We start from the raw sequence: 16,554 nt of genomic DNA, 5'->3' as shown, positions 1-16,554 counted from the left end.
TGTTATTGTCATCCTTTCTCTTAATATACACATGGCTTTTTAGACCTCATGTGCACATACTTAAAAGATGGTTACTTCTGAAAAACATGTTCTAACACTGTGCTGATCTAGTCAGGCACAATGTGTTTGCATTTTGCATTAAGTATGTGAGCAATGCAACAACCAAACAGAAAAGGATGTGTGTAGTTGCACACATCTTTGTCTCAGGAGGCAGCCAAGTGACAAAAGGTTGTAAAACAAACCAAAACAATACAAACCAAAATAATAAAAGCATGAGGGACTGCAAATGGGGAGAACATCTTCCAAGTATGGAATACCCATAAAGAGTTGCTGACAAAACCAAAGAAAGCAGTGAGGAGCACAGAGAAGATTCTTACTCAGGACAGGGACAAGTAGTATAAAAATATCAAATAAGAAAAGCAAAATGGAGAGGAAGGAAGACAAGCCTGCTTTAGTTGCAGCTTCTCTTTTCAAAGAGCTCTCAGGCAGGATCAGTTGAACTTCTGTGACTACAACACATCAGTGCAATGAAAATGGTATCAGCTCTGTGGTATTGTAAACTAACAGCAAATTTAAGATAGAAGTCTCTAACAGTTAAAGTCTAACAATTTTGTGTATGTAATTATTGCATAGTGATAATGATTAACAACTAACCACTGACACATGTTGTAAATGCAGAAATTCTGTAAAGTTTTGTTTTGAAATTTAAACCAGAACTGCACATACAGTAAATTTACACAGTGTGTAACGAAGACAAATGCAGCCTTTCTTCCCAGAAATTACATGACAAAATCAGGACTACCATATTATTTCTGAGTTGGTACTTTATTCTACATTTCTAAAAAAGTATTCATACCCTTTCCTGGACATAGATTGATCCTCATAGTAGTATTGCACTTAATATTTAAAAGTCTGTAAAATCATGTATTATAAAAATCTGCATTAAATATAGGCTAAATCACAATGTGCTGCATAATGCACTTTCATTTACAATAAAAGTGGTTTAATCCTAATACAAAAGTAAACTGTCTGGGTACCAAATCCAAAAATATATAATAACCTAACTAGTTACTTGAATACATCTACTGAAAGAATACATTGGTTGCCTATTAAGTAATTAACTACTTTTTCTTGTATAGTAATATGAATCTTATTCAAATGGATGTCTGTAAGAAAGAACTATCATAAGAATCATGTAACCACCAGGAAATGGTGTATTAATATTTTTAAAAATTTAACAAAGGTCAGTGTAAGTACTCTAATAATTTGTTTTTAGAACAAAATTTTCATATCTCTGGGAAAAAGGACCTAATTACTGAATGCAAATTGTACAGAATACTAATTTTCCTTCCTCAAACTACTGATTTACAATACTGTGGACCTAAAGTAGATTTAATTAATTAATGTTATACTTAATCCACAAATGATTTGTACAGATGCCAAAGGAAAAAATCTTTATACTGATTAATTTCCTTTGAAAAATTACAGTTAAATTACAGGAGAGAAACTTTAGGAACCTTTTTTTCTCTTTTCTAAGGAAATAGTAAATTCTCAGATATTTGGTTTTATTACAGAACAAAGCAATATTAGGTCATGGGAAAATAAGTTCATTGTTGTCTCAGTGTCATCTGGGGCAGAGCTTCGTGTTTCTGAGTAACAACAGAAATGTTGTTGCCACACTGGAGTCCATTTTGAACTGATGAGTGCTCACGTTTTGATGGCATTCTCAATAAGGGGATAAGAAATTGCTGCAGTTGCACTCAACTTTGTACTGGGTAGTGGCACTCAGCCTAACACCACATTATAATGGGGAGGGAGATGTACACCATACCATTGCCCAATCTGGAACTAATTCGATATTATAAGCTTTATAAGCTTTATAAAGCTTTATAAAACTTTATAAAACTTTATGAACCTGAGAAGTAATTTTACAATATTTCAGGAGTTTAGAATACTCATTTACTTCAAACAGATTTGACACAAAAAATCTTATTCTTTTAGGCTTTTTTAGTAAAAGGACCATAATAAAATGTAATATCAATTACAGAGCACAGGATTTTTTAACACACAGTCATCAGAATACTATTGAAAAACCATTTGTAGTGTCAGAAATTTCCCTGCCTCAATTAATACTTTTTTTTTTTTAACTTTATCAGAGCTTCTCTAGAAATTATGCGCAGTTTTGACTATCTGGATCCTAAATTGTGTCTTTTCCTTCTAAATGTGTTTTTTTTTCCCTTCTAAATGTCTCTTATACAAAACTCTTACACAGAATGGGAACTAGTCCTTCACTTTATACATCACTGACTAGAATGACTTTGGCAATGGTAGTTTCACCTTCTCTATCTCACACTTGTGTTATTCGTAAAGATAAGATGTTTGAACATATATTAGGTTTTGACAAAGCATTTCCTAACGAGGTGGAAAACAATCAATCCCTCTTTTTTCTTGAATGTACATCTTGGCACACCTAAGTCAGTATATACCAGTACTTTATTTACTCTTATGTGAAAACAGGAACATGCAGAGATCAGGAAATAGTGCCTTGCATGCAAGCACTTGTAAAAGACTAGCTAAAGAACACCAAGATTTTCTTTGGAACTGGTGAGATGAGTATTTAATTAAAAGTTGTAAAGAAAAAACCCTAAGTAATGATGACCACATCCAACTGATTCAGACAAAATAACAAACTAGCTGATAAATGGATTAAATTGAAAATTAAATAAGTAACAAGACTAATATCAGCGTACAGAAAACAAATATTGTCAAACTATTTTAATTTTTGGGGATAATAGAAATTTGCCTGACATCAGTAGCTGATAAATACATTTAGAAGGGGAAGCAATGGGATTCTGCAGTTTGACCTCCTGCCTAGCACCGTCCATACTAGGTTGAAGTCCGATCTTTGTTGCTGGACATGTGTTTCAGAAAAAATGTTCTTTATTTATTTTTTATTAGTAAATATGGTGAATTCTTATAAGCCAGGATAACTTGCATTGGTGGTTGTTTTCCTGGCAAGTTAAAATCTATGTGTGGTATTTATATTTGGTAGTTTGCACTTTCTATACAATGAAAGCTTAAATCCCAAAACAGCTGGTAAGATCTAAGACTCCCATATTATCAAATTTTCTCTCCCACAAATGCCACAAGATTATACCAACAAATATAAACCAATTATGAACTGAACTTTTTAGGATTCTCACGACTATTCTCATGAATCTTCTAACAGTCTAGGCATGAAAACAGTGTGTTATTTTAGTTTTTGTTATGAAAGTGTCAAAAGCAGAGAAAAAATGTTTTCTCCACTGTTTATACTTCCAAAAATTGTATTAGCTCTCTCGGACCTGGCATCATGATGCATTCTCATATTCAGCTGATGAGCCAAACAAATCCTTATGTTTTTCAGATTTAGTGTTTCTCAGGTAAAAATCAGAGAATCAAAGAATTGTTAAGGTTGGGGGAAAAGACCTCTAAGATCACTGAGTCCAATCATTATCTCTTCATCCTAAATATGTATCTACTGATGTGCAACCATTATGGAATATAGTTCATTTGCTTACATCTTGTTTATCAAAACACTTTGTCCCAGACATTGGACAGAAGTAAACTAGGAGGAGGTGAGCTGAGCTTTTTTCGCATGAGCATTAGAAATCATGTAGTGTTTTCAGAAAAAAAAAAAAAAAAAAAAAAAGAGGGGAAAAAAACCAACAGAAAAAGGCATTTTTGTTACCTTACTCTGCAGAAAGAGGACATCTGGAAATCTTTGATACAGAGATTATCTGGATCCATTTTTGTATTTTTTTTTTCAAAAATATTAATGACTTTCAAACATCTGAATTTCTCATAGAGAAATAGGCGCTGTACTCTAAAAACACAATGCAAGTAAGATGCTTCTCCAGACCAGTCAAGAGTCGATGCCATTACTCACACTACAGTAGGGGTGAGCTGGGAGGAGGATGTTCTGTTATGCTCTTCTGCAAGGAGCAAATAAAAGCCATTTGTGGAGACACGATGCCAGGCTATATGGGCTTTTGTCTCATCAAGTGCAGCAGTTTATAATACTTAAGTACATTGCTTCTATGAGAGCAGTACAACATAACAAGAGTTGCCTCTCTCCTGGTATGTCTGGCAAAATTTTATATTTTGACCTCCAATAAATGCTTAAAAATACTGTTTCTGCAGCCAAATGCTGCAAAAGCTTCTGGGAGAACCTTTTCTGATGCAAAAATTACCACAAACTTTTTTCCACAGAATTCAAAAGGGGGCAAAAAAACCCACAAAAGCAGGCCAGGAACACTGGCTCAGCGTCCTGTGGTAACGAACAGAAATAACTTAGGCTTAAGGAGCCATGAAGCCTCAGTGTTTACTGCTACAATTACAGAACAGCTGTGTAGCATGTTAGACTAAACAATAATAAGTTAATCATTAATAAATCATTATTAAATTGTACATTTAAACTTGCTAACTACTCATCAGGTAGTATCTCTCACACACAGAGAAAAAAAAAAGATTATATTTGGTTCAGCTGTATAGGTTGCTGCCGTAGACTGTTCACGACAACCCTTCACCTCCTAAAACAAGAGCTTGATAAGCATAATTTTATCCATCAGTGATGTCACCTGCCTTATTCAGCCACTCATTCCCACTATTATTAGTCATTTCAGCTGTGTCAAAGGAAATCCTCACTACACAGCAAAGTGTATTGGAAAACTGATCTCTAGAATAATCTTTCTTTCTTTCTTTCTCTTTTTCTTACTGGATTATTTTTAATCCAGACTATCCCTTAATTTAGGGAATTAAGTGACTACGTATCTACAAATTAACTCACACAAAACCCATAATAACAAAAAAACCAGCATTAAAATCCCCCACATTGAACAAAAGCAGTAGAGCTAAATGGACAAAAGGACGAGTTGCCATAGTGAGAATGAAAACAAGGAAAGACGACAACAGGCCTTTAAAAAGTACTTACTATTAACATCCTTCCAGACAGAATTATTGGTCAGTAGAATAGCTCTTTTTTTTTTATTACTATTATAAAAATAATATAAACCTTAACCCCAGATAAAAGTAGTCCACATATATTATCAATATATTTTTTTTCCTCAGCTTTCATTCTGCCATGAAAATATTTGCTGCAATAAACCAGTCAGTAGAAGACACCAATCAGTTTTTACCTGGCTTCACAGAGTTTGCAGTCTGTGGACAAACATGTCACATGACAAATTTTGAAAGGCTATACACATGTATAAACTATTCTGTAGAGTCAAGCACAGCTATTTAAAAAAAAAAAAAAAAGTGGTAACGTTTAAAAGCTTGCCTTTTTGCCTTTCTTCTGAGAGTAAGCCCAGCCTGAAGCCCTGTTCCTAGTTTACCGGATTTAAATGAGCATGCACCCCTCTTATCTCATTACTCATTCAGATTGGGAGATGTGGATCATTAAGCTGGGTACTAATTTGCTCCTAAACTGCACTCATTCATCATTAGTTGGCAGTGAGGGGTTGACCAAGTCAGTTGTGGAATACGTCTGTGACCCTGCCGTGGATTGTGTATTTTCTGCACCAGTTACTTACTAAATCCTCTAGAAGTTATTTTAACAGTTTTAGTAGCCATTTTGTTAAGCACAATGATTTCTGTGGTCAGGTTAGTCACAGAGGTATCTCTGTGGTATTCAAAATTTATTTTCTATAATCTCAATCTGTATGTTTAGTATTACCTTCTTTACTGTGTGAAAAGGGTATCTGTACTATTCTTCATAAAATGACATTTCTGATGGACTATTACAATAAATCACAGCAGAATCTGGTATTGAACAGAATGATGTATCTTCACTGGGGATAATGCATTTGTCAGTAAGGGTTATCTAGACTATGTGAGGAGGGGGTTTCTCTGAGAAGACTCATGTAATTGCTAAGAGATTCTTATATGTGCTCCGGACTTGAGCTTCTCTCTCATGAACAGTTTCAAATATTATAGCCTCACACATTCTGCAGTAACTTAACTTGTGCCTCAGATTATTTTTCATGATGAAGCTATTTTCGGCAATCATTTGGTGGATGAAGAGGTACTAAAATCCATAATATCATTCATCATCACATGTTGTGCCAGCCATGTTTTAATAAACAGTAAATCTATTGTAAATATTTTTACAAAATGTATGGTTATGAAAACATCACAAAAGATTGGGAATTAAACACATTTGCAATGCATAAACTGCCCAATATTCTAGTTAAGGAAACTTCTGTAATGGAAATTTTACAGAGACTACTTTGTAAAAATATTAGCATAATACAGGTTAGAGACAGGAACAACACAGGAAATACACTCATTTTATGCACAAGGCAAAATTGGATTCTGATCACCTCTTAATATTGTAGTGTTTTGTTCAATAACTGAAAGAAACCACATATTGTGGGTTTTTTTCCCTTGGTGTAGAACTAGAACTGTTCACCCTTAAAAAGAAGCAGACAAACATTCAGATATGTACATTGAAACATACTAAATCACTGAATTACCTAATTTTTCAGAGGGAAGAGAAACACTGTTTTTTCCAGGATCCAGAATAACAGCCAAACCTTCAGAGAGTGATGGAAGGATGCTGGTACTGAGATCTATGCGAGTTAGGCTTTCAGGTTCTCTTTCCAAGGTTTTTAGAATGCCTCCAACACAGTTATCTTCTGTCCTCTCCTTGTTCTGTGGGCTCTGAACAATATGAACGATGCTCTGCTGGGCCAAGTCACACTTCTGCAACACAAAACAAAAATCCCAGTAAGTAATTAATTGTGACATAATGGACAAAATTCCTCTATCTCCAACTTGTTATTTGCTAAATGGTCTCCAAGACACTTTGTGGAGAATTTCAGTGGACGGTAATGGAGTTTAAAGCAAAGTGACAAGGGTAAATTGCTGGAATCAGGATTACTTGCATTGGCAAAAGGGTCACAGCACTTACAAGTTTTAAACATTTAACAAAGGAATGGTGGACAGAGCCAACAGCTCTAAATTAGTCTGGTTTATTGGCACAAATGAAAAACTCCAGAGGTAGCAATACTAAATTAAGCACTACTAATATTCAACACTTAATAGGCACTTGCACAGATAAAGCTGATACACTCTCTTAACGTAGAAATTTAGGGTCAAATTTGATTATCACAGAGAGTTCATAAACAAGCTACTACAAAGCATTTTTATAAACAGAAACAGGGAAGATGATGCTACCAACGGAGACTGATATTTATTACTTCTTTAGATAGCTGATGTCATCACAAAACCTCTCTCAATGAGTTTTTAGCAGTCTTGGGAATATGGAGAAGTTCCAGCTGATTGGAAGTTGTTGAAAATGTTGTCCCGATTTTCAAGGGCAAGAAGGAGGACCCTGGAAACTACAGGTCTGTCAGTCTAAATACAGTGTCTGGTAAAGTTATGGAGAAGATTATTCTGGGAAGTACGGTAAAAAACCTGAAAGACAATGCAGTCACTCGTCACAGCCAGCACAGCTTCATAAGAGGAATGCCCTTCTTATCCAACCTGATTTCCTTCTATGATAAGGTAATCCACCTAGCTGATCAAGGGAAGCCAGCTGATGTAATCTTTTCGGATTTCAGCAAAGTTTTCCATATTGTCTCTCACAGGATCCTTCTGGACAAAATGTCCAAAGCACAGATGGATACACACATCATATGGTGGATGACCAATTGGGTCACAGTTCAAGCACAGAGGGTAACAGTGAATGAGGTGACATCTGACTGGTGACCTGTCACCAGTGGGGTTCCACAGAGCTCCATCTTGAGCCCAGTGCCCTTCAACATCTTCATAAATGAATTGAACAAAGGATTAGAAGGGACACTAAGCAAGTTTGCAGATGACACAAAACTTGGAGGAGCTGTTGACTCCCTCAAAGGCAGGGAGGCCCTGCAAAGAGACCTCGATAAATTGGAGCACTGGGCAATCACCAACCACATGAAGTACAACAAGGGAAAGTGCCCAATTCTGCACTAGAGATGGGGCAACCCTGGATGTACAGACAGACTGGGGAATGAGATGCTGGAAAGCAGTGCCACGGAAAGGGACATGGGGGCCCTGATTGATGGCAAGTTGAATATGAGTCAGCAGTGCCCTGGCAGCCAGGAGGGCCAACCGTGTCCTGGGGGGCATCAGGCAAAGCATCACCAGCCGGTTAACGGAGGGGATTGTCCCACTCTGCTCTGCACTGGGGCGGCCTCACCTTGAATATTGTGTGCAGTTTGGGGTACTTCAATACAGGACAGATACTGAGCTATTACAGAGCATGCAAAGGAGGCCAGTGAAGATGGTGAGGGGCCTTGAGTAGAAGCCGTATGAGGAGCAGCTGAGGTCACTTGGTCTGTTCATCCTGGAGAAGAGGAGACTGGGGGGAGACTTCATCACAGTCTACAACTTCCTTGTGAGGGGAAGAGGAGGGGCAGGCACTGATCTCTTCTTCTGTGGTGACCAGTGAAAGAGCCTGAGGGAATAAGCTGAAGTTGTGCCAGGGGAGGTTTAGGTTGGGTATTTGAAAAAGGTTCTTAGCCCAGAGGGTGGTTGTGCAATGGAACAGGCTCCTCAGGGAAGGGTCACAGCACCCAGCCTGTCTAAGTTCAAGAAACATTTGAATGATACTCTCAGGCACATGGTGTGACTCTTGGGAATGGTCCTGTGCAGGAGCTGGACTCAATGATCCTTGTGGGGCCCTTCCAACTCAGCATATTTTGTGTGATTCTGCGATTCTCCCTAATGTTGTAATTTTCAGTCTAAATCTGGTTTTAGATATAGACTCAGTATAAGTTTCCCATTGTTTCAAAAAATGAGATTTAACTGTTGATTTAAGAGTTAGAAAAAGCCTGTGGAAGATCTCACGACTGCTATAGTCTTTGCTGATAAAACAAAAAGATTGCTAGCCATTTTAGCCCAAACCATTTTGTTGTCTCACATATACATAAGCTCTTGCTCTTTTTCAGTCCTCAACAGAGGTGATTCTTACATAGTCTTTCCAGATCTTTTGTTTTAGAAAAAAACAGGGTGAATAAGGATCTTAAGAAACATCTATTCATGATAAATCAGGATAAAATTCAGATCTTGTACAGCATTTTCATAATACAGAACAGAAAAGCAAAATATTACCTCAGAATTAGAAATCACAGAGAATTTAGAAGACCTATTATAAATTAGGGTATTCAAGAAAGATTTGCATTGATCTCTCCACAGCGCACCTTGCAACAAAATTTATTCTTTTTTGGGTGATACCTTCTGGACACCCATACCTAGTTCTCCAGTATCATGAATGAACCACACACAATCATCAATCTACACAGAAAGTAGTTTGAATTTCCCTCAGGGAACTAATTTTCTAACTCTTTGCAGCATCATTAGGTTGGCCATCTCTGCCATGAAATGTCAAGACAGAATGCTGATAACACTTGGGAGGAACAGAAAGAGAATTCTGAAGCATTTGCCTCTGTATCTGCAGAATATTTAGAATTTGTAGTTTGTACTATAGTAGTGTATATTATACATGCAATTACTGCATGCACTTTTACTTGCAAAAAATTCCTTTATAGATATTTTAGTGCTGTTTCTACCCTTGTTATTATCCCACTTTCTCTTCTACCACTTTTTCTACTCTGGTCTCCTCTCTGTTTGGTGGTTTTCCTTCATTCTCTTTCATTATTTCCCAGTACTTCTCTCTCCACCCTTGCAGTGCATTTCTAAAAGATAAAAATCTGTTGTTTTGTTTTGTTTTAATTGAATTTTTAATAGCACGCTCTCTCCTTAGTGAAGCAGTAATCAGCTAGCAGAGATATGTCAAACAAAGACGCTGCAGTCTTAATATTCAATCAAAGCAGTTATTAGATTTCAACTTTAAAGTATTATGTTGACATTAAAGGTCCCTTTTTTTTTGGTACAGCTTGTTGCCCTCAGCATTTTAACAAGATCCCTTAAATAGCTTAATAATTTCATTCATAATAAAAAATCCAAAACATGTCTGTCACTCTAAAACTTCTCCAACGAAGAATGATGCATAACATTAAGGAATTTAATAACCTAAGAGAAATTAATAATGAATTTAGTAATCTAGGCAAATGAGGAGCTCAAAAGTGATTTGCTCAGTTACAGTGAGAATTAAAAAAGAAAAACAGGTATATAGGTAAAACCTCACACCTTCATAAACCCCTAATAAACTGCCAGTCACACTCTATTTTAATGACCATCTTTTCTGGCAGTTTTGCTTGCTTTCAGTAGACCCTGTCCCGCCTTTCATTTTTTCCCACCATCTACTACCCTTCTCAGTTTGGTTTTTTTAAAGCTTGCATCAGTTCCTGATTCAGTTCACAGCTTGATGCTGTGCAACAATTATACTGAGGAGATGGTGCATATGAGAGAATAAGAGGAATGGCGAGGGCTGCTTAAATAAAACAAAACTCCCCCACACCACCACAACCTTTTTCAAGCACTCCTGCTTGATCTTGACTGCTGTACACATTTAGATGCCTGGTTAAAATTGACTGATCTTTTAAAAGTACACGATCTTTTCCAGTTCTTTTTTTGCAAGCTGAAGGCTTATGTGGTTAGCTCAGAAACAAAGGAAGGGCTGACAAAATAGAACTCCATCTTACCTACTACTCTCTCTCCTACAACATCAAGAACTACATACTTAAAAAAAAAAAAAAAAAAAAAAAAGATGTAAAATTTGCACTTTGGGCATCTATACATCCATTCAGGATTTCACTTGATAAGACTTTTCATTTTAAAAGGGCAGATGAACTTGTTGTGTTTTAGCCTTCTTGTACGTCTTAATCAAAAACAAAAACAAACTTTGAAATATTGAACATCAGTACTGATGATGATAGTGCAGATAATAATCATGAGCAAGCCTAATTAGCAGATCTCAGGATAATTTTTCAAAGATAAATTCTGTGTTGGAGGAAGAAACAACATCCTCTGATTTATACACTTTATAGATTTGTAGATTTGATATGGAAGTCACCGAGCAACAGTAAACAAGGAAATCCAAATCACCCATTTTGTAATGTTGTTTCTGACTACATTTGAATTGAATTTGGCTTGTGTTTAAAGGAGGAAAGTAATTCCCAACTTTTGTGAGAAAAGTGACAAAACAAGTGATAAACAAAGAAGAAAATAAAAAAGGGTTGTGATCACATCTTAACTGTGCAGAGATCTGGATGGGAATATCACCCAGCATTGACCAGAATTTGGGTGATTAATGCTTTATAGCAGACTTAATTTCATAGACAATAGATGGGTTAGGTCTACAGCTTTTTCTTTGAGGTAGAATTCAAACTATTTCTGTAAATATTTAGGTTTTGCTTCAGGTTACTGTTGTAAGATACAATTGTTTATGTCAATGTCACTTTCATTTTCTTCATGTATTTGTTTTATGCCTCAGGAAATATTCTTTTGAGAGTATCTACTATTAAAGATTCTAGAGATATTGTCTTGTCTTATCTGTTGATCCAAATTAATGCCTGTGATCCATATTCCAAAGGGGAACACTGCAAGTGTATATATTGTAGATTATGAAGTATCTCCTTTCACTAGAGCAAAGGGAGCTGAGACAATCCAGAAATAATGAAACCTAGTGTTAAGGACTGATTCTTTAGAGAGAATGGGGTATGGCCAACTTGGGAAACTGAATTCATAGCAGAAGCAATAAAACTTGTTTCATTCAAGCCTTTTTCTTTTTTTTCTCTTTCTTTTTTTTTCTGAATTCTCAAGTTGAATTTCACAAGACTGAGTCAGCACATCTTGAGTGAGTAACACAATATTCTTTGGTGCTGACAGCTGTGGGCTAACTAGAAGGTCAACTGGGGAGACTGAGCTAAATGATGAAGAGGGAAAAGATGACTGTGTTTCAGTAACTCTGAAATCCTCTTGTTGGGCTCTGGGGAGACCTCAGTGCAACCTTTCAGTACTTAAAGGAGGCTTATAAAAAAAAAAAAAAAAAAAGAAAGAGAGACTTTTTACACAGGCAGATAATGATAGGACAAGGGGGAACACTTTAAAAGAGATTTAGATTAGATGTTGGGAAGTAACTCTTTATTGAACGAGTGGTGAGGCACCGGAACAGGCTGCCCAGAGAAGCTGTGGATGCCCCATCCCTGAAAGTGTTTAAGGCCAGACTGGATGGGCCCATCTAATCTAGTGGGTTGCATCCTCGTCCATGGTGACAGGCTTGGAACTAGATAATCTTTATTGTCCCTTCCAACCCAAACTATTCTATGTTTCTGTGATTCTAAAAGATTTCTGTATAATGTTTTCTTGACAACATATTTTGATAGTAATATCAATATTGAAAGAAATGTTCTCAATCTAATGAATATATAGCCCACTAGAGAAGTCATATTTTATGAAGTGCAATACACCTTTTGAAATGGTCTTAATAAAAGAAGCACTAGATCAGAGAATAGTGTGAATTTGAAGCTTTGAATATGAAAATTAAAAAGCTGATTTCTCGTGGTGTTTTGTCTTGGAAAGGAATTTGAAAAATCACAAAAAGAAATTCTTCACACTCCACTACTACCCATGATTCAGTTTGAACTTCCAACTTTAACGTTATTTGTAGATCCACATCTTTGCCCATAGATCTCTGGGGCCTACTGTGGAAACAATAACAGTTTCTATAATTGCTCCCTATTTAGATCAAGCAGATAACAGACTGCCTGATACCACTCCTTAAGAGAGTCACACAAGGTCAGTGCTCAAGAAAAAGTATTTTAAACTTCTAGGAATGATCAACTAGAACCAAAAGGTTGGCTTTCTGGTAAGTTTTTTTCTTAACTGTGCTGCATTTCAGCATCAGACAGGAAAATAAGGGGAACAGTTTGGTCTTGTTAATCTGTAGAATGAATGAAATAATAAAATTGTTGTCCAGAGCATGCATAGCCCAACGGGACCCTTGTAAAACTACAGATTACACACCAATTTTATTGGGAAAATCTTTTTCCATGGATAATGTAGAGGGACATTAAAGACGGCCTTCTAAACAGAAAAATAAGCACATGAAGTTCCCAGAAAAGAGGGAAAAAAGCCCACCAAGACTTTCTGTACTGTTGCAGTAACCCTTTCACAAGGACAGAGTCCAAGTCTCAGAAGCAGCAGACACAGAAAGAAAATCAATTGGAAGAGCAACACTATTTCTTTCCCTGATCATAGGGAATGCAAAAAAACAAAAAGAAGAAAGCAACAACAGAAAAATACACTTTACTACACAGGAAGCTAAAGCTGATATATGAAGTACTTGAAAGTAGAAACTACCTAAAATAAAAAATACAGATATAGCAATAACATTTTGTTGAGTCACATTGGTTTAAGAAATTGGAACCAAGATTTGCAAGAAGATTTAACATCTTTTATTTAACCAGTTGATATAGATAGAAAAATTACATAAACTTTTGGGCTCAGAGACTCTTATGCAGGTCATTACAAGGGAAAATCTGAAGGGAAAATTAATCACTGTTAAAATAATGAAGCAAATCAGCACTTTGATGTGATATCACCATCCATTTGTGTGAATTCTGTCTGCTCAGTAGCAGTGAACCAAATATTGCTCCCCATGGGGCAAGGGAAAAAAGCCAGCACACCACTGGGCATAAATTGCACAGACCATATAGCAGTTAAATTCCAGCAATCAGAAACTACTTCCTATTTTATGATGCTGTGGAATACATATACATTTGACTTCAATGCACCTTTTCAACATTTTCAGAGATATACATTACTTTGCTTCTTTAGCATTCAGAATATCATGGGTGCTAAGCAACACCTAGAAATAGTAGGAAAAATAGATGTATTATTGAAAGCACCACACATTCAATTAAATGTGATGAAAAGGCAGAAACTCCTTCACTTAGCAGAATATTTGTACCTTAATTTTTATCATCTTTTCTTATTCAGTTCTTAGGGTAGTTTAACTATTCACAGTGCCAAAGAAATGGAATAAAAGGAAATACACACAAAAAATGTGCTATGGAAAAAGATTCATTGCCTTCTAAGCCCAAAACCTAGTACTTTAAGGACTACTATTAGAGTAGAGTCCTTTTTGCCGTGGAGTCCCATGGAAAAGACAAGGGATAATGAGTACAAGTTATTCCTGGGGAGATTGCAATCAGAACACAAGAGGAAAATTTTTTACAATGAGAACAATCAGCCATTAGAATAATCTCCCCAGGGTAGTGGTGGATTCCGCAACGTTGGACACTTTTAAGATTTAGCTGAACACGGTGCTGGCCTATCTCGTCTAGCCATGCTTTTGCCAAGAACAATTGACCAGATGACTCTTGAGGTCCCTTCCAATCTGGTATTCTATGAATCTGTGAATTATTCTTACACAGACAAACAAAGTTTAGAGGAATCCAGAGAAGTCTCCTGAGTAAGAAATCAGGGCCACTCTATGTAACCTCCCCGAAAGAAATATTTATATTCTGTGAAGTTGTCACAGTCCTGATTGTATTTGCCAATTGATAATTCAGGATTACAGCAAACAGCAAGTATAGCAGTCCTATTGGTATATATTGCTATATATTTTCTCTTCCTCTGAGACTGAACTTTCTGAAGACATCTCTAGAGACTCTTTCCCATATGTAAGTGCCAGGAGAGAGGAAGAAACTCCATTTACACTTTGTAAGGAAACATAATCCTAAAATTCCCAAGGTATTTGCTTAAAACCATAAATCTTACTATTGCTTTGAACTTCCACATGGAACATGCTTGCTGCTTACTTTCTATCAAGCACTTTTTTATGTAATGTTATACAAAAGGAGTTAAGCCATACACATTTAAATTAGGATTCTGTTGGTTTTTAGCAAAGAGAACAGTGGATGTTAAACAAGAGGAAATAAGTAGATTCAGTGTGATTTATTACAGCTCCTCTAGCTAATGGTCCTTCCATGTAGCAGGAAGCCTTGACCAGCTTTTACAAAAATAAAATCCTCTGATTACAGTGAAACACAATAGGTTACATATTACAAAGGTTCTGCTCTGAATGATACTCTTTAAAGAGAAATAGAAAACTTACATTTTATACTGACTAGTCCCTTAATGAGTTATTAATTTGCTGGAAATGGAAATGTATTCAACCAATAGTATTTAATACTTCTCACACTAAATTTAAAATAAGTCAGAATTCCCCCTCCTCCTTCACTTATAAATCACTTTATGCTTCATTTCCATCTTTTTCACATTATAAGACACAAAAATGTAATATTAATTTCTAGCTCAGTGGAGGGAATGCAGAGATAATGCTCAGTTAGGAACTCTGCAGGGTTATTACTTTTTGTACACAATCGAAGACCTCTCCAATGTTATACACATATTTCTAAATGGCATCACTAATACCACGACATCATTAATATGAATGCAGATTCCTGAAAGTAGATCTTATAGAACAAATTCCCAAAAGATAAATTAACCTCTATAACAAATAAAAATGTTTCCTTGGCAGCATATGAGACAGTTTGCAACATTACAGTACCTGCTTAAATTATTTTTATTCCCTTCAAAACGCAGCATAACGATCTGCAAATCGCACAGAAGAAAGTCATATTTTTGATATTACGTTTACAAAGCTATTAGTATCTCCACAGTGACACTAAGAACATCTCATGTTGATATAAAATGGAAGAGAAATAGTCAAATGAACACTAAATTCACATAAAACTTTTCTCCTCAATAAATGAAGAACTTTTTCCCTCTTGTAATTTCATATACTGTGCATGAAGAACAACCTATAAACACACCATTTATAATAATACCTGTATAGAAAGCAACAAGACAACAAAAAACTTATAATGCTGCATTAAAGATTAATACAGTTACGTTCTCATGACTGTTTGCTTGCACCCTAAATGCAGTTGAGTGCACCTCATTATTAATTCATTTTCCACACTGAACTATCTGATAGAATTTATATTCTCTAAACGTGTTAGCTCCAGCTGGAAACATAAAAAAAGAGAAAGCTTATTATTTACCAGGTATGGATTGTATTTTTTGTTGCTCTAATCTCTTCCCTAGCCACACCAAAACAGAACAAGTAACAAGTGTATTCTGTAAAACGCTTGAATGAGTTTCATGTGGGCACATATTAGTCTCGGTTAAATGGTGATAAAAGGTACTAAGCTCAGAAACGGTCTCAAAAGTGAGACATTTTCTGTTCACAAACACTGTTTGCAGTCTCTGTCATGCACCATGGCCTCAGGACTTTATGTTTTTTGATTAACATAAGATTTAATTTTTATTTCCTCTTCCCTTTAAATTCTTCTTTGGGAAGAATTTCTCTCAGCAAGGCAGACATTGCCAATCTGGTCACACTTCTCTGTCCGCCCTTAACACACAAATTAAGCATGAGTAAGCATGTGAGGAGTAGATATAAAAGTGGCCTCACCTAGTAAGTGTCAAGACATTAATGAGACATAAATTGTATTTGAAAGGAATTTGGGAAATTCCCTTCTCCAAAGAGTTCTGAAAGAATTCCTGTATATAGTTAATACTCCACTGTAGAAACTTTCCTATGAATTTATTGTC

The 16,554-nt window shown here is 36.0% G+C and overlaps 1 protein-coding gene across 1 annotated transcript in view; it reads right to left on the bottom strand.

The window, feature by feature from the left end:
• The window catches only part of PRKN (parkin RBR E3 ubiquitin protein ligase), a 705,198-nt gene that overhangs the window by 473,155 nt on the left and 215,489 nt on the right, over window positions 1-16,554 (bottom strand). Inside the window, exon 3 of the mRNA XM_050316170.1 lies at window positions 6,516-6,744. Within this exon, the coding sequence (XP_050172127.1) occupies window positions 6,516-6,744 (229 nt within the window). The remainder of the gene's footprint in view (window positions 1-6,515; window positions 6,745-16,554) is intronic.

Source organism: Myiozetetes cayanensis, unplaced genomic scaffold, assembly GCF_022539395.1.
Source record: "Myiozetetes cayanensis isolate MyiCay16 unplaced genomic scaffold, myiCay2020 scf2-11, whole genome shotgun sequence".
NCBI classification, from domain to species: Eukaryota; Metazoa; Chordata; class Aves; order Passeriformes; family Tyrannidae; genus Myiozetetes; species Myiozetetes cayanensis.
Note: the sequence above shows the minus strand (reverse complement) of the source record. Positions and strands in the feature narration are given on the sequence as shown.